This window comes from Penicillium canescens (assembly GCF_028828765.1).
Source record: "Penicillium canescens strain IBT 15451 chromosome Unknown utg000008l_segment0_segment0, whole genome shotgun sequence".
Lineage (NCBI taxonomy): Eukaryota > Fungi > Ascomycota > Eurotiomycetes > Eurotiales > Aspergillaceae > Penicillium > Penicillium canescens.
Window position 1 is genome coordinate 597,667 of NW_026703970.1, and position 25,544 is coordinate 623,210.

Consider the following 25,544-nt stretch of genomic DNA (forward strand, 5'->3'; position numbering starts at 1 on the left):
GCTGCCTTCCGAAAGGGGTTGGAACACCACCCCCGCAACAGGCAACATGGACATGGGGGAAAATACCTTTGAGACCACGACACCCTTTTTCTTGTACTTATGCACTAGCTCGGGTGTGAATTGCCGACTTTCAGCCTCCAATTGCGGGGTTAAGCGCGTGAACTCGACGTGAACCGGTGAGACTCAGGCGAATCAATGGCTCAGAATAGTCGCGCGTTTCGAGAGCTCACTGAACGCCCCGCCAGCGCTAGAGGATAAAGTGATCTTCAGTGCACACAGTCCCAGAAGTCGCGCACCGAAGCGCGACGCGAACAGCGAGAGCGCAAACCGACGTTAATCCGACTGACAAAGCGATACATGCCGGGTCATGGCGAGACAAGAAGAAAGAGTCGGGATTTGAGAGTCGGACTCGAGTCGAATCGAATCGAGTGAAAAAACTAGGTGAAAAGGAGGAACAAAGAAACGAGAAAAAAACCCGCACTGCAAACCGGACGCAGGGCGTTTTAGGGGGGCCACGACAGCAGGACTTGGCTATGAGCTGAGGCAGATGCGTCACATTAGCATCAAGCCATGCAGGTGGATGATCGGGCTGCAAGCTACTGCAAGTCGAGCCACACTAGACGCCGGTTGGATCCCGCGCTGGAATCTTGAAAGCTATGACCTGGATGCGGCAGTTAGCAGCGCGATCGGGCAGCGTGTACTGTATCTGCATCCAGCAAATCAATCAATAAAGCATGGTCTGGTGGGGCGTTGTGCAGATCGGGCGTTCGTCACTGTTGACCGGGTCTCTATTGACTACGGGGACTCGCTATGCGCCACAATGTACCCTTGATCCTGCGGCTGAGGATGTATAGTGCATTTTGGGCAATCCCTCGCTGGGCTGCAGTGGTTGGCTGCAATGCATATCCGCTTGCAAATTCCGGGGCATTAGTACTTGCATCTTGCCGGACAATGCATCTTATAGGGGAGGTGACATCAAACAGGTGTGACTCTCTCAGTTGGCAGTGATGAGGGGTTTGGCTGCAGATGCATGCCAAATGTCTCCACGGCACAACACCATATCCATCTCCGCATATGGATAGTTTCATGCAAGGGTAGAGCGAATCAGATGAACAAAGTCCCGACTGACATCAAAGCATTGGCCAGATGGGTCCCGAGATCTAAGTCAGCAACGAGAGCTTCTGCGATTGGCCCAGAACCTCAATGCCGGAAAAATGGAGCTGAAAAGTAGGGACAACAAACCCAGGTCGGGCAATTGTCCGGTCTATCCTCTGCCTGTTCCTGAGGTGCGGTAGGTCCAGACACTACCTAGGTAGATGCACATCATTATGCGATAAGCACTGGCTCATCGACCGGCGCTGCTGGACCTGTCACTTTCCTTTGACTTTCGGGACTAGGTTCCGGAAAGAAGTGTGAGCATGGGGAAAAGTCATGGAAAGCCATCTCGAACACTGGAGAATCATGATTCGGTCATCAAACTTCCAAATTATGGGTGCATTGCGAGGGAAATACTCGGGCTAAACCGCAGGGAAGGAAGAAAGAAAAGAAGAAAAGAAAATTCCAGTGCGAAGATCGAAAAAAAAGAGCGACCAAAAAGGAAGCGAAATTTCGAATTTTTTTCCCTTTAAAAAGTACAACGCACCCTGCATAATCCACTGCGGTCCCCGACAACTGGAAAACCGGGAACCCATTATTGTCGGGGAGACCCTCCTGGTACAGCATGGGCACAGACTAGCCTTTACAAGGTCTATGGATATACGTGGAGACTTCAAACCTGACAAGAAGAAATGACCGAGGGTAAGGGTAAAAAAAGGGACAAAAAAAGAGAAAAAGAGGGGAGCGGTATGGGGCGGGATGGGGAAAATTTTACGCTGAACCGGACAGAGAACAAAAACAAAAGAGGCGCATATTTGACAGCGGCATACTCCATTCAGAACCAAAGGAAGTTGGGGCTACACAATTATGCTTAAATGTGATTCCGCTTGGGTTCCATGGTTGTGTCCTGACAGCTCTGTTGCTCTGACCGCCGATCTTGCCGATCTAAGGGTTTCTGCTTATGAGTCGGGTGGGAAAATATGATATCATTTATTACTGTATACCATACGAGTAATCTGAGCAATCTGATCTGTATCCCTATATCTTCTGTCACTGAGAGTTGAAGCCACTCTGTCCCGTAAACGAATATCACAGTCACCTTCCTAAAGAGGGTTGGGCTGGAAATTCTCCGACCATTGTGGGACTCTAAGCCTCATCTCACTTTGATCCTGAATATTGTACAGTACTGTGTTTCCCGGAGCGAGCTACAGTATGTAGTCACACACTATTTGCAATAAACATAATGATACGAGACAAAGACCCAATGAAAACAGAATACGTGACCAGACATGATCTCACATCTACCCCCCTCGGTAGATAGAATACATCAAATAAGCCGCAGATCAACCACGCCGTCGGGTCCAACAATTGACTTTTGGTGCTCGTATTTCCTGCAGGTGCACATGGCCCTGTTGGGTTGGACTGTGCTTATATGGGTTAGCTGCGTGTGTTGGAGCCCTAGTTCAGCAAGGGCCTCTCTACACTAAAAAAGTGTCATAGCGCGTCCCCACTAAGATGTCAAATGAGCCCTACTTGTGGTTATGTGCTACTGTGCTATGTACAGTCTTGGCTGAGATTTTTAAGATTTCATCTTTGTTGTACTTACGCTTTCCCAAAGGGCTTGTATATACTCTTTGCGCAGTAACGATAAGTTCGCTCAAGTCTCGACACGAATCCTTCTACATGCATTTCACATGTCTTGCTATACTTCTCTATATATTTACATGCATATGGGCCTTAACTACTGTACCTTGTACCGTTAACCTGACAGGTCATAAACTTAGGCGGGACGCGACCACTTAACTTTATGAACGCGACAGCGACAGTGAATTACCAATTCGGGCCAACTAACTTACTGTGCATCATGAGCATGGACAAGATCATGCTGTGTACACTACGAAATGAGAGCACGAAAAGACCAGCAATGGATACATTGACACGGATGCTAATTCACACACTGTACTAATTTCTCGCAACTAGATAGAGAAGAGAAAATAAAGCATCTAAACAAAACAAAGCAGAAAATAAGAGAAATAAAAAAGAAAAACTCCAGACACCCCCGCCCTGCTCCTTGCTGGATGAAATCCCGGAAAAGCAACTAGTGAAGAACCAAACGGGATCGACGACACATCACGCGACACATTGATATCGTCAGACCCTTTGAACAGCCACGTAACGCAACGTAGCCAGTATTCGGAAAAGAAAAAAAAAAGAAAAAAAAAAAGTGAAGAAAGAAAGAAAGAAAGAAAAGCGGAATAGAATATTAAATCGACCGGTGGAATGAGAGTGGGATATTGTAAGTCCCGAAGACACAAGACACGAAGGAAATAAGAGTGGGAATGGAATAGGAAAAGTGAGAGCAGTTAAAGAATCAATCCCATCATACAAACGCCCTATCAACATGCGTAACACTTTGCAGGCAAAATCATCACAATCGCACTGGCACTAGCCCCCCAACCGCGGAGCACGAAACCACCCCACCGGAAGTGGTTATTATGTCTGCATCACGACGTCGCCGTCTACTTCGTACTCGGCGTCTGCATCAGCATCTGAGTCAGTGTCGATGCCGTTTGTGTTGACGGTTTTGGCGCCTTCGCCTTTGCCTTCTGATTTAGAGGCAGAGCCTGGTTCAGCGGGGACCATGACTTGGACTTTTTCGACTAGGGCTTTGCGGTTGACGGATCGTGGTGTTTTGGGGTTGTCCGTTGACCGGTGGGATCGGAGGGAGATAGCTGTCTCTGGAGAGCGAGAAGTGTTTTTGATCTTCTTCTCGGGAGTCTTGAGGGGCTCGCTGTTCTTGAGAACCTCGGCTGATTTGATGCCGTTGGTCCTGGGATGTTCGTCGGGGAGAGTGTCGTCATTGGCGACATCTGTTTCAACAGTTGCACCAGCTTCTGGTACAGGCACGATCTCATCGACTTCGCCATCGGCGTCGGCATCATCGTCAATCACGGCTTCTTCCTCGACTACTTGACCTCGTTCTAATCCAAGAGCATTGGTGTGGGTGGGGGTTGCATCGGCTGCGGGTGATTCCGCGACAATGGAGCTCCGGCCGCGGCGGATGCTGCCTCCTGGTGTGAACATTGTCAGCGCAGATGGTCGCCGAGGGGTATTGCGACCACCGTTACGGGTAGCCGAAGGTGTCATAGATGCGCGATAATTGTCCTTTTTGGTACTACCAAACGGACGGCCAGGCTTGCGTTTTGGTGCGGCGGCAAGGACGGGAGGCCAGAGTTCGAATCGAGATGGTGGGATTCCAGCTGCAGGGTTGACGAGTGGGGGTTCAGGGTGCCGCGTTGCGGAATGATGAGCGCCATGGGGCTGGAGACCACTTGTGGAAGGCGGCCCAGCAGGCTCATCAAGTGCATTCGGGCCGGTCCCATTCACCATTGGGGCATCTTCATCCTCGATCTCTTCATCATCGTCAGGGTCACCTCTCTGCGCCACGGTATGTAGAGGAGCACGGTCAAAGTGTGACTGGTTGCTACGACCCATTATATAAGGTGTCCAGAGAAGCGCATCTTCATTAAGCTGAACGTAGCCCTTGCTCTCCCAGCCGCTGATGACTTCGTCGTAATACTTGTGGTCGAGTCGGATTGCGTAGGTCTTGGTGATGGGATCCCGCACAAGAGCCCGAAGTCCCTCGAGGGCAGACACGATATCGTCTGCCGTCATTCCGGTTAGATCAGATAGGTCTGCGATGCTGACAGGGGCCTTCAGATCACGAAGCTGGTAAGACAAGATGAGTCGCCAGTAGTTTCGATAAGAGACCAAGCCCATGTCAGAAAGTGGTTTCTCGGGAGATCCGTTTTTGCCTTCAATGCGAGTGAGGAGGTACGAGAAGTCGATGAGAAGGTTTCCATAGCCTTTTCGCTGATGAATTGGTAGAGTGAGAATGCAGGAGACGTTGTTTGCCGAACTTGGACGTTTCTCTTTACTGAAGTAGCCAACGAAATGGCAACCTAAGTCGTCGTACTCCGTCATGACATAGAATAAGAAGGGTTCAACATCGTAGTAAAGAGTCTTGGAGCCAAGGAAGAGTTTGGCGAGGAGGCAAAGGTTTTGACAGTAGACTGGGTTCTTCCGTCCATCGACCTCGAAGATCGAGATCGATCCATCGCGATAGATCTCGTCCCCAGGAGGGTGCTTTGCGGGACACTTGAGCTTGTGGCGCCAGGCGACATAGTCGGAATTCATGTACTTAAGACAAAATTCGCAGATGTACAGAACACGGTTGCGGCTGTATTCCTCCGGGTAAGGCGCGGCGTACCAAGTTTCGATCTCATAGCCACCAAAGTTGATGTATTTGATCTTCGAGGGAGGACCAGACACCTTTTGTGAAGCGTGTGGTGTGGCTTCGCCGTTAAGCTCTGCCTCTCTGACCTTCTGTTGCCATTCATCTTCGGCTTTCAGGCGAGCCTGTTCGAATCGTTCACGATCGAATTGTGTGGGAAGTGTTTTGGAGGTGTCTTGCTCGACCTCCGATAGAATGCCCCCATATGGTTTGGATTTGGGGTCGTCGGTCTCTCGGTCGAACAAAGTAATGTTGTTGTAGGATACAGGGGGAGCGGAACAAAGTGAGCTTGGGGTTCTGGAGGCACGACTGGCGGCTTTGACGCTTTCTTCTTCTTGCGCTGTGGTCGGGCTTGGGTGCCTATGATCTTAGACATTCTGGCTTCGTCAAGTCGGAATCCGACGATAAGTTTTCCAAACTGGCTTGTTACTACGCGGCAGTGTTCTCGATCCAGAGCACGCGTGCGTCGAACACGCACAGAACGCGTCCGAGCAGGAGAGTGAGGATCGACCTCGGCAGCATCTGCACCCTCAAAGCTTGTGCCGTTCAAGTCAGGATGCTCGCCGCGGAATGATGTTTGACGTAGCCTTTTCCGAAGAACAGGTACATGTTCTTCAGCCTCAACCGAAGATGCCTTACGCTTGCGCAGCGACCGCGAGCTGTTAAGTATCTCTTCGTTAACTCCCGTGTCGAAAATCGAATGGAACCCTTCGTGGTGTTTGCCGGCGTGTGCAGGTAGAAGCTCTTTGGGAAGAAACGAGGCTTTCTGTTCAGGCACCTCGCTCTCTATTGGGTCAGGTTGTAAATTGTCACGAACACAAGTGAGACACCTCCACGGATCTAGATTTTGCAGTGTTAGTCGCCGGGGTTCACGGTAGCAAGGAACAGCACCGAGGTTAATATTTTGGCGTACCTTCGGAATCATCAAACGCTTCTTGCTCACGAGCGCACTGGCGATGAGCTATCGAGATGTAGTCAGTAACGGACCAAAAGTAACCAAAGAAAGGATTTCGCTCCGGCAAACAGAACATACAGTGATCACCACAGACAATGCAAGTCAACCATTCCTCAAAATCTTCACTTGGGTCGTGCTCTTCGTCTTGACTGCAAAACCTATTGGTCCGTCAGTACCTGCATATCCTAGCTGCGCCGGCGCCTGGAGCTATTCCACTTACACGCAGTTTGCGCGACTGCGGATATCAGTCTCAACATCCTCACGATCATTACTCTCTGCCTCCCAGTCTTCGGCTTCTGATTCATGATCAGTCGACTCGGGTTCTGATGCGTCACGGTCATTGTCTTCAAACACGGGGTCGGCATCTGCATCGGCTGTTTCAGACTCCGCATAGTCTTCTTCTGATGGCGCATCCTCGTCGGCAAGCTTGACAGCGCCAACAGGCTCTGTCTCGTCATTGTCGCCACCATCTCCATTCAGGCCGTTGACGCCCGCGCTTCCATCCGCAGCTTCGTCTGGTCCATCCTCATCGGCCTCTCCGGTGTATGCTCGGTGAACAGCATCTTGAAGCTGTTGGTCCATCTCGTACAAATCGGTTTCTTCCTCTCCCTCCGCATCGAGATCGCTGTCGGCCGGGTCCACAGGCTGGTGGATTTTGCCCGGTTCATCGTTTGCTGGCGGCCCTGTCGCCGCCATAGTGAATGTTACCGCAACAGCCAGGATGAGCGCAGCCCTATAAGATATGCCTGAGCAATAAAGAGTCTTGGTTATAGAAGCTCAAACCGATCCGGTTAGAGGAGCACCCCGCTGACGTCGGCGCTGATCCGGGGGCGCATCTGGATCCAACACGAGATTTGCGGCGTACCCAGACGTTACCGAAGATCTTCAAGAGCACAAATAACGATCGGGATTGACTCTCAAAGCCGCAAGGCGCAAAGTGGAAGCTAGACAAACAAAAGGTGTCAGTCCGCCGCTGGAGGTGGCTCGAGCATCGCAAACGCGTGTCGCAAATCGGAGAGAACTCACCACAAGGAAATTCAGTAGAATCTCTGAATCAAAAGCGTACCAGACGCGTCGAAGGACAGTCCATGCACCGGGGCCTGTCTCTTTTACAATCGAATGCGATCCGCAGCGGCCATCACGCCCCTTGTCCTGCCTGAGTGTCGTTGCAGCGAGCTGACTCAGCACGGCTAAACTACTTTGGGTGGAGGAGACCTCAAGCCCGTCGCCGTGGGAAGAGACACTCCCCTCCACACTCTCCGCGATTTGTCCACTCTGCTCAATCCGTGAGAGACTTCACGGCTCTTGATTCTACATTTGCATACCCCTCCATTCAATCGCTCACTTCCGAACTACACATCATGGGTGTTCCTTTCGAAGCCTTGCTGCCCTATGGGATCATTATCACCGTGCGTATCATTGGTCAATTCCTCTCGGGGCTACAACTCACCAATGCTAGATGTTTGGCGTGACTGGCTACGGTCTTCACTATGTCAAGCGCTTCGCCAACGATGGCAAGAAGGCACGCTGGAACCGTGACCTGTGGGATAGAGTAAGTCGTCCTTTTCCTTGTCGGCTGCGGTCGGAACTCCCCTAGAATGCCTGCTAACACTTTTATAGCAAAGTAAGTTATAACCGACATATCCACGACACCAACGACTCGAATCCTCTCGGGGGAATTTGCCAAGCTAACAGTTCACCGCGAATAGTGATGGAGAGAGACCAGAGAATTACAGGCGCATTCCGGGCACAGTCCAGCAATCACCAAGCACCCCCCGGATTCGACGTCAGCAACCCGTGGAAGGTACGAATTGAACTGGCCCTCAATCGCTCGTGCGAAATCGCTAACCAGAAGCACAGATCGAGAAGCGGATTTACTAGACTCAAAATTGCAACCTCGTTTCCCCATTACGCTCTATGCCTGCGCCTTCCATTTTTTCCGTGATCATACATATCCACTGCAATTTATCTAGAAACGCTGTACCATATCCTATTCACACACGGATTTCCCAGTAGTCCACCAAAGGTCTATTTGCTATTTGAGCTGCGAGGGCAAGTTACGAATACCTTGAATCTCGCTCGCGCGAAGGTGCATATCGAAGTACTTGGCCAAGGCCTTGACCCGGTCATCTTCGTTCTGCATCACCTGCAAGACCTCCGTTTGCCCGCGCACTCTTTGCTTGACTTCTTTGCCCGACATGATGCACTGGCCTACGATCTCTTTCCCACTTTCGTCCATGAGAAATCGTACACAGATAAACCTCTGGGTGAACCAGCTGGCCCGGTTCTTGCTGACGGAGAAGTTCATGACTCCGAAATCCTGAGGCAAGAATTCCTGTTCGGAAAAGCAGATCTGAGACAGCCAGGTGCTCTCGGGGTTGTATCTTGTCTGGTAGATCCAGACCTTCTGTGTTGGATCCGTGAATTCGATGATGTTTTCCTTGACCAGGCGCATCTCAGACGGCGCAATGTGCGTAGCAGTAACACCCTCTTCCAGCGGCAGCGGGGCAGTAGCACCGTTATTCCCAAAGCCGACGTCAACCTATTCGGTCAGCGTAGTTCATGAGTAAATCTAGGACAACTTCATATACCATATACTTCTTCCCGTCAATATTCACAATCAGAATCATATGCGCCCTTCACCAAACGAGTCAGCTCATTTGTACATCCGATTGCGACCAACCAGCAGAACTCACATTGAAAAGAATAACCCAGTATCTACACCCGTCTCCGCAGCCTGAGCGACTCGGCCAGCAGTGGGATAAACAAAGTACCCCAAAGACCGCAGGATAATGAGAAACAAACCCGTGTTCTCCATGCAATACCCGTCAAGCCGTCTCTCAACCATCTTCTCGAAAAGAGTCTCCGGGTCCAATGAAATAGTATGATGCCGCGAGTAATGCAGTTCCGAATTACCCCAAGTAATAGCAGTGAGATGTCGTCGTTGGAGATCACATAGCGTTGCATGTGCATCTTTCTCTATATTCTGGCGCACATGTTGGAGGAGACGAGTCTCTGACCCAGCGGACTTGGAGTATCCAATGCGCTTCAGGTATGTTTCCAACTGGGCTTCGGAATAAGTTGGTTTTGTTGCCATGTTGCTGAAGGTGTCTGGTTTTTGCTTCAAATGGGGTATGTATAGATGAGCTAGATTGGATGAATAGACAAGAATGAGTAGACTGGTGAGAACCTTTGAGTCGGAATTATTCCACGTGTGGATATAGTCCACGTTGTGGATGACCAATTTCTCTCCCCACACGGCATTTGCTTGACTCACCCAGCCGAGTTTAGATCTATGGAGTGAACGGATCTCGTATTGTGGTGTCCTTTGTAATTGAAATTGCCGGGAAACTCGAAGATTATACGACAGTCATATATTGATCCTGCAGAAAGCTGCATTGTCGCAGATGGGTCATCCTCGGCTATGCACGTTCTCCGCGGGGAACCACAAGATCTTCTATAGTGTAACATGCACGATATAGAGCATGGAATGTAGAATTATATATTAATTGCAATTGCAACCAATGTCAGTTAGTAAGCTTGTCCTATGTAACACGCGACATGTATAATCGGCAAACCCCAGATCAACCGATCAACCGATGATGTATTCATCCGATATCCGGACGTACGGGCATGTGCTCGACGACACTTCCCGATACTTTCCTTAATACTTACCTCCATCTAGCCTGTACAGCATTGTTCTCCTCGTATATCATCTAACCATACTGTTAACATTATCCCGCTCGCTTTCAATCTCCACGTTAAACACAATGGCAACACTGAACGAGCAACTTGCGACTCTGGTTGAGAATTACTCGGCTTGTGATGCATGTCGGGCCAAGCCAATATCAGCATCCATATATCATGAGCAGTACCCCTAACAATATCATATTCAGGTATCAGACGCCCTCATAAAGCTCCAAAAGACACCGGAAGGCAGCAGAGCGAGAGCAGGCTACCTCGCAGACCTAGGTAAACCACCAACATACGCAACGTACCCCTCCAAAAACTAAAAGCAACTAACAAAATAAAACAGTCCCATTCTCTCCAATAACAGGCCGCAACACACAAACCCCCAAAATCGCCGCACCAGCAACAACCTTCAAATTCATCTCAAAGAGCAGCAAGTCACCAAGTATAGCAACAGAGAATCCACGAAAGCACGGCTTCGAATCGGGCAAGCACTGGGTCGACCATGTAGGCGAATTCGCAGCTGCAGATCCTTCAGGCGCTGGTTCTATTGTTGTTATTGAACAGCCGGATGATCAGTTCTGTGCTGTTACCGGTGGTATTATGGCGACTAGGATGGTAGCTGTTGGGATTCGGGGGACTGTTGTTGGTGGCAGGATTAGGGATTTGGGGGAGTTGAGGGGGACCGGTCTTCCGGTTAGTTTGTTCTAGGAAGATGGAAAGGAATTGTGTGTGTGGAAGAGTGTTGCTAATGATTGTTATGTTTGTGGATAGATCTGGGCGCGGGCTACCTCGACTGTTGGGACTAATGCCGAGGCGAAAGCTGGTGCTCGCGATGTGCCGATATCGATTGGGGGTGTTACTGTTTCACCGGTGAGTTTGAAGTCTTTTTCTTATGTGGGATTGACTGTGTGGCGCGTTTGGCTGACGATCAACGATTACGATAGGGAGATATTATCTTCTGTGATCCGTTGGAAGGTGTCGTTGCTATTCCTCGTGAACTGCTGGGTCAAGTGCTTGAGATCATGCCTAAGTTGATTGCGATGGATGAGAAGGCTAAGGAGGCCGTTGCCCAGGGTATGAGTGTTACGGATGCCTTCAAGAAGTTCCGCTCTGCGTTATGATTTATTATCTTGGTTGATGCGCTATATTGGAGAGGACTTTCGAATATAAGCGTGTTTTATGCTCTGCTCCTAACGAAACTAGTATATACTGCTAGATAGCCCTTGATCCTTTTATGACGGGAACCGCAATGAAATATGTAGTTGAGCAGGTGAAGGTCCAATTTCGTGTGGTATTCAATACATAACAAGAAATCTGTGTGTATAAGGGAAAGGAAAACGTTAAATGCCAAAATCGCTAGTTCATTGTACAATCGAAAGCAGATGCTTCATTTACTCTGCAACCCAGACAGCGGCCATACCCATACCGGTACCGACACACATGCTGGTGACACCGATCTTCTTGTTTGTCCGCTTCAGTTCAGTAAGCAGAGTGCTGACCTGGCGGGAACCAGTGCATCCAAGAGGGTGACCGAACGCAATAGCACCACCCTTGGGGTTGATCTTCTCCTGGGGAATACCAAGCTCGTTGACACACCAGACGCACTGAGAAGCGAAGGCCTCATTGATCTCGTAGATGTCGACATCATCCTTAGTGATGCCGGCCTTCTCCAGAGCAACGGGGATAGCCTTCCAGGGGCCGACACCCATGAGGAGGGGCTTGACGCCGACGACGCTGGCGGCAACATACTTGCCGATGATCTTCTGGCCCAGACGCTCGGCGGTGGAGCGCTTCATGAGGAGGACGGCGGCGGCGCCGTCGGAAATCTGGGAAGCGTTACCGGCGTGGATGGAGCCGTCCTTGGCAAAGGCGGGCTTGATCTTGCCCAGAGACTCGGCGGTGATGCCCTCACGGATGCCGTCGTCGGCCTTCACGGTGATGGTCTTCTCCTCGCCGGTCTTGGGGTCGGTCCATTTCACATCCAGAGGGGCGATCTCCTCGTTGAAGAGACCAGCCTTCTGGGCCTTGAGGGCCTTTTGGTATGAGGAGGCGGCGAAGGCGTCCTGGGCGGCACGGGTCACACCACGGTCCTTGGCCATGTTCTCGGAGAGGACACCCATGGGGACCTTGCAGTTGGCGGACTCGGGGTGGTTCTCGAGAAGGTCGGAGAATTCAGTCACGGCACCGGGTCTATACGACTGTTAGATGTGATTAAGATAAAAATCGTAGAATATACGTACCCATATTGAGAGGACATGCTCTCAACGCCAGCACCGATACCAACATCGATCATGCCAGACCGGATACCGTTGGCAATATCGGCGATGGCCTGGAGACCACTAGAGCACTGACGGTTCAAACTCTTGACAGCAGTGGTCTCGGGGAAGCCAGCCACGAGAGCAGCGGCACGGAACTCAGTGGCACCACCACCGGGGGGCAGAACGGAACCAACAGCGATATCCTCAACGGCCTTGGGGTCGAGGCCACTCTTGTCAAGGACAGCCTTGAAGACACCAGCGAGTAGATCAGCGGCAGCGGTATCCTTGAAGCCACCCTTGCCACCCTTAGTGAGGGCCGTTCGCAGAGCACATGTCACGACAATATCATCGGGGTGCTTTTCGGTGAGGGCGGCGGCTCCCTTCTTGCCGAAGTGGGAGGAAACCTGGTTCAGGCGTTGCTGAGCTATACATCGAGGTTAGTACACTTGTGCTTTTGGACCATAACTCGCAACGGCCAACAAAACGCCATCTTGGCTTGCACATGCATACATACCGGAAGACATGACGTCAATGTGGGATGGGGAAGGTAGGGAGAGTATGGGGTTGAAAGAAAGGAGTCAGATGAAGTTTCAGAAGCTAATGCAGGCCGGGGAAACGACGCTCTTATAAAAGTCGTGTGAGATCGGTGATACTTCCCCTTTGAATGGCCGTTGCTGGCCGCAGTCGCATATCCGTGAAAGTACCGAGGTCCATTTGGCCGCATCATCAATGATCCGGACGGAGTCACGGGATCTCCGGGCCACATGTGAATTGCATGTGCAACAACGTCATACTCGGCTGTGGATCTAGTGATCATGAAGCATATACATCTATGTGATACTTCGGTGTGATCAATAATCAGAAGTGCAATACGGGACGTATATACGGAGTACATATATCCCCTCCGTGTTTCTATCTTGTGGGGAAGCTCGGGTATCATCTCATAAACCAACGGTAGTTTAATTTTCTCTTTTGCATCTTGGAAAAAGGCTTGGAGTAAATCACAAAAGACCATTCATATGAAGCATCGAGTAGTTAGAAAATAACTTAAGAGTTCGTGCTGTATATATAGCCTTCTATTTTCCCTCGGAGATAATAACAATCATTCCTCTAAACTACAACAGTTTGTAAAACTCCACATCCGCTCTGCTAGTGATCCGCCACTGTTGCCTCTAAGAGTAACTAGCATGAGCAAGATATACGCGTCTCTTATCATTGCCGTAGGCATCGAGAAATGCAGGGGCAAACCTAAGAAACAAAATCGAAGAGAGAATAAATAAGACCGAGAACTTACTAGACTAGACATGGAATATTCCTACTACATGAACAGCAATAAAATGATAAATACGCCCACCTGTCAAATAGACTTCAATATAATCCCACTTTTGGAGCTGTCATGGCGCCTTTTTGGTTTCCAATTTTCTCATCGTATTCCGATTTTATTAGAGCTCCTGTTGTATTCTCATCTGAAGATTGGCAAAACAGTTAGATCGTCGCATTTGTAAAGAAGGCCTGGACCAGGAACGGAGACGATTTCTCACCTTTCCATATTGACGGCTACAAGGCTCCCCTGATGGTCTGTCAGCTGCCAAAGCATTCAACCACCCAGCCAGGCGAATGCCTGCTTTGAGAATTTGTGCTTCCACAACAGGAGCAGCCTCATCATAGTACTCTTCACCCAGGTCATTATTTCCGAGCCATTCAACGCCCTTTTTGAAAACGAAATCACAGTTCAGTCTGTTTGACTCAGTTGCCCATATCAGAGGGCATTTTAATGGTTTCTTCGTGTCAGAGCATTCTGCCTGAAGGGGCCTCAATCCCTGAGACTGGAACAACTTTGCGGCCCACTTCACAGCTGGCTCTTTTTCATCGTTGTGCTTCGGCTTCTGCTTAAGGCCGTTGATTTTATGTGGGATTTCCGTATCCCACACACTGTGAAGGTTCTTATTCTTGGCGCAGCGGTTATCAAAGCAAACGTGGAGATCGTTGCCTCCTCGAAACTGCGCCTCGACATGCAGCGGTTGGTGCAGGTCACCAATGAAATGCATTAAGAATTTCAACGCATCACCTCGCTGCGCCTTCTCCAGACTGAGGTCCTGCACCTGATGTGTCTTTCCATCTGTCAGTGATGTTTATTGATCTTTGCATCTAATCTCGCTCACTAACCATATTTTCAATAGCGGATATAATACATCCACCTTTATCGCAATCTGTTTCATAGGAAACACGGCACGAATTGGGCGGCTTGTCCTCTGCATCTGTTTGGATAAGCTCGTGGTTCTGCTATAACTGGCATCAGTACATACCTATATAATGCCATGGTCTAGTAAATGGAGAGCGAAATTTCTGTTTATCAGGCCAGACTGCCGCATCTGAGATATCGAAATCCTTATCCGGGGTAATAAGATCTTCCACCAGCTGAGCGCCGTGCTTGTCTAGGTACTTCTCTGTCAAATAGGCTACCGTTCGATGACCGAGGTCTCCCCAGCCCCAACTGAACTGGAGCGTGTAACTGAAAAACAGGAGTGACCAGAGGTAATACATTGTTGATGCAGCTGCAACTGGTAAGTGGCTATTGAAGAGCTGAGATTTGGATAGATCCACTGGAGTTATAAAAGGAAGAACAGAATAGCAGATACAGTGGCCCGTTATTTATTAACCCAACCCTCGAAATCGAGGCAATGATCAGCTGTACTATGTACAAAAGCCCACGAACAGTCTAGATCCAACCAGGCTTGCAGATGCGATAAGCCTAAATACGAATGTTCTGCTGTTTGCAGCAAAAAGAAACCGATTTATCCATTACCGCAGGTCGCAGCTGATTTCACCATGACGGAGGATTCCTGCTTCATGGCTCGAGCCCTTGCCGGGAGATCGCTGGTCTCGGTGGCTGAATGAACCAAGCAAAGAAGCTCGGATACAACCCGTAAATTACATCAAGAGCACACGGTACTTCGATGCCCCTCATCACCGGAATTCTCAGTACGATCTCTTTCCACTTGCATTTATTAGTATCTAATTTTTGCAACTTGATCTACTGTTTGAATAAAAGGGATATAGGGAGTTTCAAATATAAAAAGCTATTGCGGACGTAACAAGGCACTCATCCCTGGGCAAGGGAGTTTAGGCGGGATGTTGAGACGGAGTTTGGGTCAAACCAAGACAACAAAAGTACATAACTTAATACTCAACCTTACAAATGCTAGCCGGAATCAGTGCTCTCCACATCTTTTAAACAAAAGAGATATCTTACGTGGAGTTTTTCATATGGAGATCAATCACACAATAGGCGGATTATATTGATCTTTCCACGACCTCCAATGCTTTGGATAAATTCTTATCACGTTGCGTAGGAGAATCTAACAAACAGAGAGAACTGCGAGCAAGGATGTGAAAGGAGAACAAAAAGTCGACTGGGCCTAGGCTGGGTGGTATTCTGCGTACTAGAATATTGTAAGGCGCGACGAGCCGGGCGTAATCGGAAATCTTCGACGATGCTCTTAAAGAGGAGTGGTGGCCGAAGTATCTGGCAATGAACCTAGATTAAGATAGATGATGAGACATACTACCACTATTTCGTTGGGTTTGTTCTATCTAAGGGAATCTAATTGTATAGAACTAAGGGGTTTACTTATTAGGCCTGGTGGTCTTATAGATTCTATCCAAGTTTTAGATAAGTAAAGGTGAAAACAATCTAAAATATACTAAATATGATTGTCTTCCAACTTAATTTCGTGATAGAAACGTTAGTAATATAATACTGTGTTGTGCCTAACAAAAATAGCTATTCTAAGAATATAGTAAGCTATTCTCCTCATTAATTATACATTAAGTAGTAATAAGTCATAATTGTTCGTAACCTAGGCCGATTTACTTAGAACATTAGTTACCAATGAATCTGCTGGTGGAATCTCAACGTCGATATGCTAAGGAGGGTCGGACTGTGACTGTCTGCTCTCGCTGCCAGCCCTCCTATCGCGAATCTTGTTGCTAGACGATTGGTTCCTACATAGGACGCTCGACTTCAAAATGTCTATAGCCGACGTTAGCATCTATTTAAATCCTTAGGGCATCTCCAAGTTCTAAAAAGACTGCATGTATGAGATATCAAGTTACTTTACCTCTCAATCCAGAGCTTTCCGTACATCTTAGCTATCCCAATTGCTTCGTAACCAGCATACAGGGCCAAAAGAGTAGCGGCTGTGTAGAGGAGCCCCAGGATGCCAATCTCCTTCACGGCTTGTAGCAACGCCAGACATCTTAGTGCCTTAGCTAGAGAAGTATTAAGGAGAAGGAAAATAGTGAGATATAGAGACTTACTAATGTTGTAAACGTATCGGTTAGGGAGAAAGTAAAAGAAGGATCGGCTAAGCATAAGAAGAGCTCTTTTATAGTGAGAGACCACGTAGCAGTCTCTAGGTTTAGGTGCAAAATTTATTATTTCGGAGCCCACTCACAGATTTAAACCTCCTATCCACAAAACACCTGTCACTTATCTAATCCCGCAATGCCGAAGAATAATTTCCTGCGCGAGCTCCTGCTAAGAGATAGTGATTTAGTACGTAGTATGAGAAAACGGACTCGTCGAATTTAGCTTACTGCTTACTTTACTTTACCATCCCGAGCCAGTCCCATAACGCAATAAACCAAAATCTGATATCTGGTACCCAAAACAAAAGTAAACATACCATAAAGGTACCCAACGCTACCCCTTTTTAACCTAATTGGGTCATGGGCGGTTATACTCAGTAGCGCCGGTGGCATTCACGTACGTTGGCGCTTCAGATTAAGGCTGCGTTGGAGGGTGTGTTGCTGCAGGCATATCTGGTACCTTCCAGTGCAGCAGTAGTTCAAGGGCGTTGTGTCATTCCATGATGTTTTATGTCTGATGCTTGATAACGGCAAATTGAAGATTGTCTATTTTTAGTGTGATACTCCGTAGATCCACTCAAACTTATCATCTCTCTCTGTACAAACTATCACTTCACTTCAACAATGTCCAACACGGTCGCGGACATCAACCTCGTCTCTGAATTCCTCAGTGACAACCAGCAAGATCTTTCCCCGGTCGACTGCATCGTTATCTGTGCATCAGCAGTTCTCCACAGTGCCGAAGTCCTCTTCAACACTCTCCAGCACCAATCCCTCACCAAAGCCCTGGTGCTCTGCGGGGGAATCGGTCACTCAACCCAGCTACTCTATGATGCCGTGAAAGCACACCCTATATTCTCACGCATTGCCGATGAAATCCAAGATCTCCCAGAGGCAGAAGTCCTAGAAAGAATCTTAGATGAGTTCTATGATCGATCTCTCATCGCCAAAGAAGGATGTCGTATTCTTCTAGAGTCCAAATCTACGAATTGCGGGCAGAACGCTTCCTTCTGTCGCAAAGTCCTCGATGATGCAGGCTTCCAAGCTCCGAAGACGTGCATTGTCATTCAAGACCCGACGATGATGCTCAGGACTAAAGCTTCGTTCGAAAAAGCATATGAAGATGTACAGTCTCCGGTTTCGATTGTTAGCTGTCCAATCTTTGTGCCGCGCATGCAATTGTCTCAAGACGGTGCTCTGGAATATTGCCCTATCTCGACGACCTCGGAACTATGGTCTCAAGATCGTTTCTTGGAGTTGATTATGGGGGAGATTCCCAGGTTGAGGGATGATAAAGATGGCTATGGGCCTCGGGGACGAGGATTTATTTCTCATGTCGATATTCCAGTTGATGTGGAAGCTGCTTGGTCTCGGTTAGAAGTGGTGGTAAAGAGATCTAGATAATAGCATAATAGCATAGCTTGAGCAAGCCACTGTGGAAGTGTACCTGTAGATGGGAGAGAGATAGGCGGAGAAGCCGATCAAATTATTCTCCGCGCGACCTCCAACTCCAACCTCAACCCACGCCACCCTCCACCTAGAAAAACACCGGGGTCTCTCTGGACCAGAACTCCCCCCATGTTCCGACAAGCATTAACAGCCGCCTCGTCGGCGCGCTGCGTCCCCTCAAGCGCAACCGCATCAGCCTCCAAACTCCCAACCAGCCGCACACCATGGCACCTTGTACGAGACCCCAAGTCACCCATACAACCCTCAACTTCTACGGAAAACAAAAAGCCCTTCCAATAAACACAGCGCTAACAAACCCCCAGACTACGACACTCCGAACCCCCACCTCCCGCACCTTCACAACAACACCACGAACACGCTTCACATCAACCGCGCCAACAAAAGACTCCCCCTTCCGCATGTCAACAACCAAACCGGAAAACACCGCGCCCCCCTCCTTCGACGACGTCTACTACAGCCCCTACCAACCAAAGCGCCAATGGCCGCCGGATATGTCCAAACTCTCCCCAAAGCACCAATTCCGACTCGAACGGAAGTATCGTCGGCGCGCAGCGCCTAAGTATGCACGACCGAAGTTTATGAAGGCTGTTACTCTGGGACAGTGGGTTGTTATTGGATGTGAGTTTTCCATTTTGAGGTTGGGAGTGAGGTGGAAATATGAGATATGAGATATGAGAGGTTTTAAAGATCGAAGCTAACATTTATACTTGACAGTCGTTGTCATCTACGCGGTTCTCTTCATGGAATGGCAAACCGAGAATACGCCGTTCCACGGGGTACGTACTCTACTCTGCTTTACTTCTATACAAAAATCAAGTATAGTGTGACTAACGCTTGTTACAGATTCGAGAAAGCTTCTTCGATGGCCTCAAGGCTATATTCTCTGCCCCACCAGCTCCTGAGCCTAAGAGGGATAGGAAGGAGTAAACGGGCTACTTATGAGGGTGAGATGGACATGTGTCCTTGTATATTGATCTCTGGCATTGGCAATATTTGTATGATATTGAGATAAGTTAGATTCCCAACTTGTATGTTAGTCTATTAACTTTATATAGTATTTCACAATGAAGTAAACAGCCTATATCAATAAAACTGCCTAGGAAGTAGAGAAAGGGAAAAAAGCAACTGAATTCTGCCAGGCAAACCCCAGCTATGATAAAAGCAATTAAACGCTACTGTGCTGATAGTGACAAGTAATGTAAAGCAAAAAAAGCTGTGACGATTCATTCAATTCTCATATCTGTCATTTTGTCATGAGTAAATCCAGTCGGATGAACAGGCGTCGCTGTACCATGGAGAGAGAAACAGAGCAACAAGGAAAGCACGAACAGAAACAATACAAGTCCCATCCGTCTTCCTCTTCCTTTTCCTCACATTCTCCTCCGTCGCCTGTGCCAATATATGGCTTCATTACATCATGTCCGCAGGACTTCTCTGGACAAGGAAAAAGTAAAATGCAGTGAAACAAGACCAATAACACCAATAATGCCAGAACGCCTGTCGAAGCAACAGGCTTGTGAAAGTAACTGTAACTCCCAAGGTCAGGTTTTAAAAAAAGGGGGAACCAACAAGATAAGATGAGAGGAGGCTGGAGCAGCCCGAACGCCGAGTCATGATAACGTGTAAAGGCAAAAGAAAAGGTAGGAAATAATGACAAGAGAGGAATGGAAATTCGTTAAATTGAACCGGGGGTTGCGCACCCGGTTCTTAGAGCCAGCTGCGCATGTCGCTCGACGGGGTGGTCGGGCCTGGAGCTGGACAGTTGTTGGAGAAGTCGAGCGCAAGCTCGAGCTTAGGTGGACGCTCATCGACTAGGCCCTTCTTTGGGCTGCCAGGCGCCGACTTCTTAGGGGATTTGGTTGGGGAGCCAGGCTCGCCTGTCCGAGGCGGGCCTTCGCGCACGAAGGTGTATGGCCAGCCATCATCTGCGGCAGCGGCAACCCAGGTGCGCAGACAGTCATGCACGGAGGAATAGAACTTCTCCTTGCAGGTACGCAGGCTGCCGCCCATGACTTTCTCGAAGCCGGAGGAACGGAGCTCAGCGCGGAGTTTGTTACGCTCGTCTGAGGTAGGAAGAGAGGCAATCAGGCCGTTCACAAGATCGAGGTGCGCGGCAAGATAGTTTGTCGCATCCCACTCGACGCCGCCAACATATGGTGCAGCTGGGACGGGGGGACGAGGGGGTGGGAAGTGACGTTCAACATAAGGACGAATGTCTTCTGGTGGCCTTTCACCGAACAAGTCCTCCGTCTTGGGGAGGGGAATGACATTGAGATGATGAAGGAAGATCCAAAACACCTCCTTAGTAACGTTGGTGACCTCCTTACACCACACACGGTATGGCCGTGACTGGTAGATATTAGCGATGAAGGACAGTGGTTGGTTGTCTTCTGGTGGCGCTGGGTCCTGCAAATAGCCGAGGATCTGCCTGGTGCGCTTTACTGCCATATCACCAGCAGGGGCGGTAGAAAGCTGCGTGAACAGTAGATTGGCAATGATGCCTCTGGTGGTGAACTCGCTAGGGCCCTTCTTCTCTTCGTCAAAGAGCATCTTGAGCAAGGCGGGGAACAGCTCATCCTCAATAGAAGAGAGGTGGGCCAACGCGACAGATGTCGTGCAAAGAGCCTTCAGACAAAGCAATGCCTCGTGCAAGAGTGTGTCCTCGTGGTCCTCTCTATGGCAATGTCAGTGGTAGTTTGAGATGAGACAGCTGTAAAAATACGCACCTCCAGGTCATGTTCATAATGCGATAGAGAAGCTGCACAATCTCGTCCATGCCTCCCTCGATGATGAATCCATTAACCCAGTTGACGGTTTCGTTGCGAAGAAGAAGGCGCAATTTATGCACCTTTCCAACTTCAACCATCTCGGGCTTCTGGATCTCTCGTAGGTAGTGCACAAAGTCAGAGGGATCTGCCGCAGTATCAACAGCTGCGGCCTCAGAAAGTGACGCAGTAGAACCCGCAGCTGAGAGTGTCGTGTAGACACCAACAGGCTGGGACAGATCGACCGATTTCGGGCGACGGTTCGAGGCTTCACTATCCCGCCGTAGTTTTTTACCGGGCGAGGATGGGCCTTTGCTCAGTGTGAAGCCACGGCTTCTAGACCGTGAGCGGGAGCCCTTCCGATCCTGAGATTGGCCATCCAGCGACTCCTTTCCACGGCCTCGGCGGCTGTCGCCGGTCCCTGCGCTAAGAGGAGTGTTCTCCGTTCGGTCTTTCTGAATAAAGTCTGCCTTGATATTGGTGTCGAGTGAACGCATCTTATCTCGCATATTATGGGGAATGTTCCTTGCATCCTAGAGATCTGTTAGCTCGGCCATCATAGTACACTTTTGCATAGCATTGGACATACCAGCAACTTTTCGAATTCGCTCTCGAGGTCCTTCGAGTTCAGGTGCTGGTGCACATCAGCATCCCGCTCCTTTGCGTTGAACGCGGAGATGGCGGCCTGCACACGAGATAACCGCTTGGGCTCCTCTTTCACCGTAGGAGGAGCTGTTTTCCGAGGGCTTGGGGGCCCTCGGCTCTTGGTGGAAACATTATCATATTGGCCAGCAGACTCGCTCTCCCTCGACGATGCTCGCTGCAGACCAAAGAGGTCCTTCACTCTCCGATTGCCAGACAGGATGTCTGACTTCGGGCGAGGCTTCGCATCACTCCCTTTCGCGATAGATGGTTGATGGTAGTCATAAAAGTTCCGTTGCTGGGCTGGACCATAACCTTTGGGCATGTAAAGGAGACTTCCTCCGCCACAGTCCGTCGCGTGTCGATGGTCGAGGTTGGTCGAGGTCGACCGACGGGCTCTCTATGGACGGATGCTGAGTCCTGAGACCACACTGGGGATGGCATATTATCGATCAGGTCGGTTGGGCTGCGGTTTTCTTTGTCGCGAGTCTGCTTAGATCCATCGCCCTTTCGCCCACGCTGGGATCGTTTGAGGATGGCTGAGAGACTGGTAGACGATTTAGCCTTCTTGGGAGACAAACCCTCTCCTTCCTCCGTTGGCTCCTCCGGCTTCCCATCTTTCCGCTCCATGTAGCTTCTCAATGACTTCAAGGAGACGGCACTCTTGGTCTTTTTATGCATGGGGCCTTTTGGCCCTTTGTTCATCTTTGGAGCAGGTACTCCGTTCTCCCCCGCATCCCGGTTTGGAACGATCTCACTCAACGGATGATAGCCGCCGAGGGGGCCCGACTCCTCGCCAAATGGATAAGTGTTGTTCTCGGATGGCTTGCTTCGCTGCAGAGGCCGTGGGGCAACGGCATCATCAGCCGATTGGTTTCGTTTATGTGATTTCGGCGACATTATGGCCCGGAACATGGACGTCTTGCCGGGTGATCGGTTCGCATCATCGAAGATCTGGGGACCGGAGGCACTGGCAGCCATTGCTATCCTCTTTGACCAGCAACTGCAGGAGTTAGCAAAAGGAAATCCAAGTAGACGGGTAGTTGCAGGACTCACGGGATGTTTAGAAACACACGCAAGAAAGGGCAACGCGATGGGAATCAAGCCCTTGAAAAAGAAAACACAAAAACAAATGTGGGATCAAATGTGAAAGAAGAAGGGGGCTGTGGGGATTTTGAAGAGTTCGTCATCGAGTATCTTGATGTCCTCGAACTAGGCCAAGCCGATCATTGGGGTTGGAGTAAACAACGTGCGGATAGGAAGGTTGCGAGGGGCAACGCGCTGGCGGTGAACGCGGATTTGTCCATGTCATATTCCATGTCATCTTGCATGATTTTGATAGTTGATGTTTATGTTTAGGTGCATACAGTACTGTACTGTCGAGTCCTTGCAGGTGGTTGAGATGTTTGTGTTTTGGCCCAATGCGGCATTGTATATATCTACTCAGGGCTTCACAGCTGTGAACAAATACACATCTCTATACCACCATGTTGCACGTTAGTATATTTGCAGTCTGTTCTTCTTTTTCAGTCTACTTAATCCGCATAATGGTCACAAGACACACCTTGTGACTCCAATAAATAGGAACTCCGCATCTTTCCTATTCCCGATGCCCGGTGGATTACTCCGACAACAAACACCCCTACTCCATGCATACATGTAAACAAGGCTGGGAACCTCCTCAGTTCCAGATCTCCTGACTATCAAGGTGCAGATTTTCATGTATGTTCATGTCGCTACCGTACTATACCCGGTAGATGGAATTCCGCGACCCACAGTTTAGCCGTTTGCGCTCTTCCAGCATCAGAGCAAATACGCCCTGGAAATGGGTCGAAGATTAAGATGCATATTACCAACTATTATACTGCTAACTTATCTTCATGCCATACATGTACATGTTGGATATATGATGTGCTCAGTATAGGCCCCAGAACGGGAACAACACCGGGTGCATTCGGGGTCTTCCCACAAGGTTAATGTGGATTACGTGGATTCTCGTGTGGCTCCGATGAACCGACCATCACCCGATCAAAGACAAAGATTTAAGCATTTTGTCAGATCTTGATCTTCATCTTCACACCCCACCATGAATTGCCCCTCGCGGACAGACGACACCCTCCAGCATCCAAGCTGGAACCAGAGTCCACCGCCCTTCAGTCCAGACACCACGACTCGGAATGACTTCAATGGCCTAGCCAATTCGCGAGTCCATCGCAGACATGCCAATTCCGCCAATGCAGCAGGGGAGGACACGTTATCCATTGACGAGAGACCGCACAGTCTGCACGATCGGGATCCCCCCCTAAAAAAGTCCCCAGTGGCGCGGTGATCACTGCGCTCTCGGGAGGGGATTCACCCCCGACGACCAGCGGATCACCTCGCCGTCCTTTCTTAACTTATTTCAAAGACTCTTCTCTGCACTGTGCCCGCAGCCTGGCCAAATTCAGCCGCTTCATTGGGCCTGGCTTCCTCATTGCCGTTGCGTATATCGACCCGGGAAATTACGCCACCGATGTCGCTGCCGGTGCAAGTTTCAAATATGCCTTGCTGTTCATCGTTCTCGTTTCCAACCTCTTTGCTATTCTGCTTCAGTCCCTTTGCATTAAGCTGGGCTCTGTGACTGGCCTCAACTTGGCGGAGAACTGCCGAGCCCACCTGCCAAAATGGATGGTGATTATTCTTTATATACTGTCGGAAGCGGCCATTATTGCTACTGATATCGCGGAGGTGGTTGGATCGGCAATTGCGTTGAACCTGCTTTTGAATATCCCCTTGGTGGCTGGATGTGCCCTCACGTTGGTTGATGTTCTCTTTATTCTCATCTTTTATCGTCCCAACGGGGCGATGTGGGGACTGCGATTGTTCGAGTTCTTCGTCATGGCGTTGGTCTTGGGTGTGGTTGTTTGCTTCTGCATTCAGCTTTCTCTCGTGCGGGATCAATCAGTTGGCGAAGTCTTCCGGGGTTATCTGCCTTCTTCGGCCATCGTTCAATCAGAAGGGTAAGTGTTGTTTCCTTGCCTTACGAAGCCCACCACTAACACATCTTTAGTCTCTACCAGAGTTGTGGGATCCTTGGTGCCACAGTTATGCCACACTCCCTCTTCCTGGGAAGTGGAGTGGTCCAATCTCGTCTGAAGGACTTCGATGTCACAGCCGGTTACGTGGAGGCCACAGTGCCTCTGGGCAGCACTGGCGGCGAAGTCAAGTATCGTCCTTCGATCCATGCTATCCGCGGCTGCATGAAATACTCGATCATCGAGCTCGCTCTGTCACTCTTCACCTTCGCACTGTTCGTGAACAGCGCCATTCTCATTGTTGCCGGAGCAGCTCTCTACCAAGTCCCTGGCGGTGCTGATGCCGACCTCTTCGGTATCCACAAACTGCTCTCGCAGTCAATCGCACCAGCGGCTGGATTAATCTTTGCCCTGGCTTTGCTATTGTCTGGTATCTCAGCGGGAATCGTTTGCACGATTGCCGGGCAAATGGTCAGCGAGGGAATGCTCAACTGGACCATTCGACCTTGGCTTCGAAGACTCATCACCCGCTCCATCAGTATCATCCCCAGCATTATCATTGCTGGAGCAGTTGGCAAGGATGGTCTGAACAAGACTCTGACTGCAAGCCAGGTTGTTTTGAGTGTCATCCTGCCATTTGTCTCTGCTCCGTTGATCTGGTTCACCTGCTTGAATCGCTACATGACTGTTAAGACTGAAGAAGCTAGCGAACAAGAGGATGAAGTGGAAGTAGCCGAAGTTCCAATGCGGAACAATCTAGTTACTTCGGTCATTGCGGTCATTGTGTGGGTTATCATCGTTGTGATGAATGTGGCCCTGCTCGTTCTCGTGGGAATGGGCAAGTCATCTTAATCGAGATGACATGTTCTACAAGCCAGACATCTGGAATGGCCTCATGAAGCCTCCCTAATTTCGAAAACAAAAAATCACATGAATGATTCAATATGGTTCAAATGAGCGCTTCAATAAAAGTTATCACGTAGTGCA

The 25,544-nt window shown here is 49.4% G+C and overlaps 10 protein-coding genes across 10 annotated transcripts; 4 read left to right on the top strand and 6 right to left on the bottom strand.

Annotated features, from left to right (window-relative positions):
• Positions 1 to 3,588: 3,588 nt before the first annotated feature.
• Positions 3,589 to 7,454, bottom strand: N7446_011102 (uncharacterized protein; the record flags this gene model as incomplete). Its single annotated transcript, XM_058519844.1, is given in 6 exon segments — positions 3,589 to 5,749; positions 5,764 to 6,229; positions 6,303 to 6,350; positions 6,423 to 6,493; positions 6,565 to 7,288; positions 7,371 to 7,454. The coding sequence occupies 5 exon segments, from the start codon at positions 7,038 to 7,040 to the stop codon at positions 3,589 to 3,591; spliced, it is 3,222 nt and encodes a 1,073-aa protein (XP_058367368.1). The 5' UTR covers positions 7,041 to 7,288; positions 7,371 to 7,454.
• A 251-nt stretch (positions 7,455 to 7,705) lies between these two features.
• Positions 7,706 to 8,225, top strand: N7446_011103 (NADH dehydrogenase [ubiquinone] 1 alpha subcomplex subunit 1; the record flags this gene model as incomplete). Its single annotated transcript, XM_058519845.1, has 5 exons — positions 7,706 to 7,753; positions 7,804 to 7,896; positions 7,965 to 7,968; positions 8,054 to 8,148; positions 8,205 to 8,225. The coding sequence occupies 5 exons, from the start codon at positions 7,706 to 7,708 to the stop codon at positions 8,223 to 8,225; spliced, it is 261 nt and encodes an 86-aa protein (XP_058367369.1).
• Positions 8,226 to 8,379: 154 nt separating this feature from the next.
• On the bottom strand, positions 8,380 to 9,441 carry N7446_011104 (arylamine N-acetyltransferase family protein; the record flags this gene model as incomplete). The annotated part of the gene is made up of 3 exons (XM_058519846.1): positions 8,380 to 8,886; positions 8,936 to 8,981; positions 9,041 to 9,441. The coding sequence occupies 3 exons, from the start codon at positions 9,439 to 9,441 to the stop codon at positions 8,380 to 8,382; spliced, it is 954 nt and encodes a 317-aa protein (XP_058367370.1).
• Positions 9,442 to 10,114: 673 nt separating this feature from the next.
• Positions 10,115 to 11,158, top strand: N7446_011105 (RraA family protein; the record flags this gene model as incomplete). Its single annotated transcript, XM_058519847.1, has 5 exons — positions 10,115 to 10,171; positions 10,241 to 10,316; positions 10,381 to 10,730; positions 10,809 to 10,907; positions 10,982 to 11,158. 5 exons carry the CDS (start codon positions 10,115 to 10,117, stop codon positions 11,156 to 11,158), a joined length of 759 nt encoding a protein of 252 aa, XP_058367371.1.
• A 125-nt stretch (positions 11,159 to 11,283) lies between these two features.
• On the bottom strand, positions 11,284 to 13,112 carry N7446_011106 (3-ketoacyl-coA thiolase peroxisomal A precursor; the record flags this gene model as incomplete). Its single annotated transcript, XM_058519848.1, has 3 exons — positions 11,284 to 12,227; positions 12,278 to 12,714; positions 12,810 to 13,112. The coding sequence occupies 3 exons, from the start codon at positions 13,110 to 13,112 to the stop codon at positions 11,429 to 11,431; spliced, it is 1,539 nt and encodes a 512-aa protein (XP_058367372.1). The 3' UTR covers positions 11,284 to 11,428.
• A 625-nt stretch (positions 13,113 to 13,737) lies between these two features.
• N7446_011107 (S1/P1 nuclease) lies at positions 13,738 to 14,839 on the bottom strand (the record flags this gene model as incomplete). Its single annotated transcript, XM_058519849.1, has 4 exons — positions 13,738 to 13,761; positions 13,837 to 14,406; positions 14,462 to 14,553; positions 14,602 to 14,839. 4 exons carry the CDS (start codon positions 14,837 to 14,839, stop codon positions 13,738 to 13,740), a joined length of 924 nt encoding a protein of 307 aa, XP_058367373.1.
• Positions 14,840 to 16,412: 1,573 nt separating this feature from the next.
• N7446_011108 (uncharacterized protein) lies at positions 16,413 to 16,670 on the bottom strand (the record flags this gene model as incomplete). The annotated part of the gene is made up of 2 exons (XM_058519850.1): positions 16,413 to 16,567; positions 16,616 to 16,670. 2 exons carry the CDS (start codon positions 16,668 to 16,670, stop codon positions 16,413 to 16,415), a joined length of 210 nt encoding a protein of 69 aa, XP_058367374.1.
• Positions 16,671 to 17,290: 620 nt separating this feature from the next.
• On the top strand, positions 17,291 to 19,063 carry N7446_011109 (uncharacterized protein; the record flags this gene model as incomplete). The annotated part of the gene is made up of 5 exons (XM_058519851.1): positions 17,291 to 18,039; positions 18,235 to 18,349; positions 18,439 to 18,754; positions 18,851 to 18,912; positions 18,980 to 19,063. 5 exons carry the CDS (start codon positions 17,291 to 17,293, stop codon positions 19,061 to 19,063), a joined length of 1,326 nt encoding a protein of 441 aa, XP_058367375.1.
• Positions 19,064 to 19,843: 780 nt separating this feature from the next.
• On the bottom strand, positions 19,844 to 22,524 carry N7446_011110 (uncharacterized protein; the record flags this gene model as incomplete). The annotated part of the gene is made up of 4 exons (XM_058519852.1): positions 19,844 to 20,810; positions 20,863 to 21,434; positions 21,491 to 21,846; positions 21,933 to 22,524. 4 exons carry the CDS (start codon positions 22,522 to 22,524, stop codon positions 19,844 to 19,846), a joined length of 2,487 nt encoding a protein of 828 aa, XP_058367376.1.
• A 1,105-nt stretch (positions 22,525 to 23,629) lies between these two features.
• On the top strand, positions 23,630 to 25,515 carry N7446_011111 (NRAMP family metal ion transporter; the record flags this gene model as incomplete). Its single annotated transcript, XM_058519853.1, has 3 exons — positions 23,630 to 23,796; positions 23,862 to 24,542; positions 24,593 to 25,515. 3 exons carry the CDS (start codon positions 23,630 to 23,632, stop codon positions 25,407 to 25,409), a joined length of 1,665 nt encoding a protein of 554 aa, XP_058367377.1. The 3' UTR covers positions 25,410 to 25,515.
• Between the last annotated feature and the right edge of the window lie 29 nt (positions 25,516 to 25,544).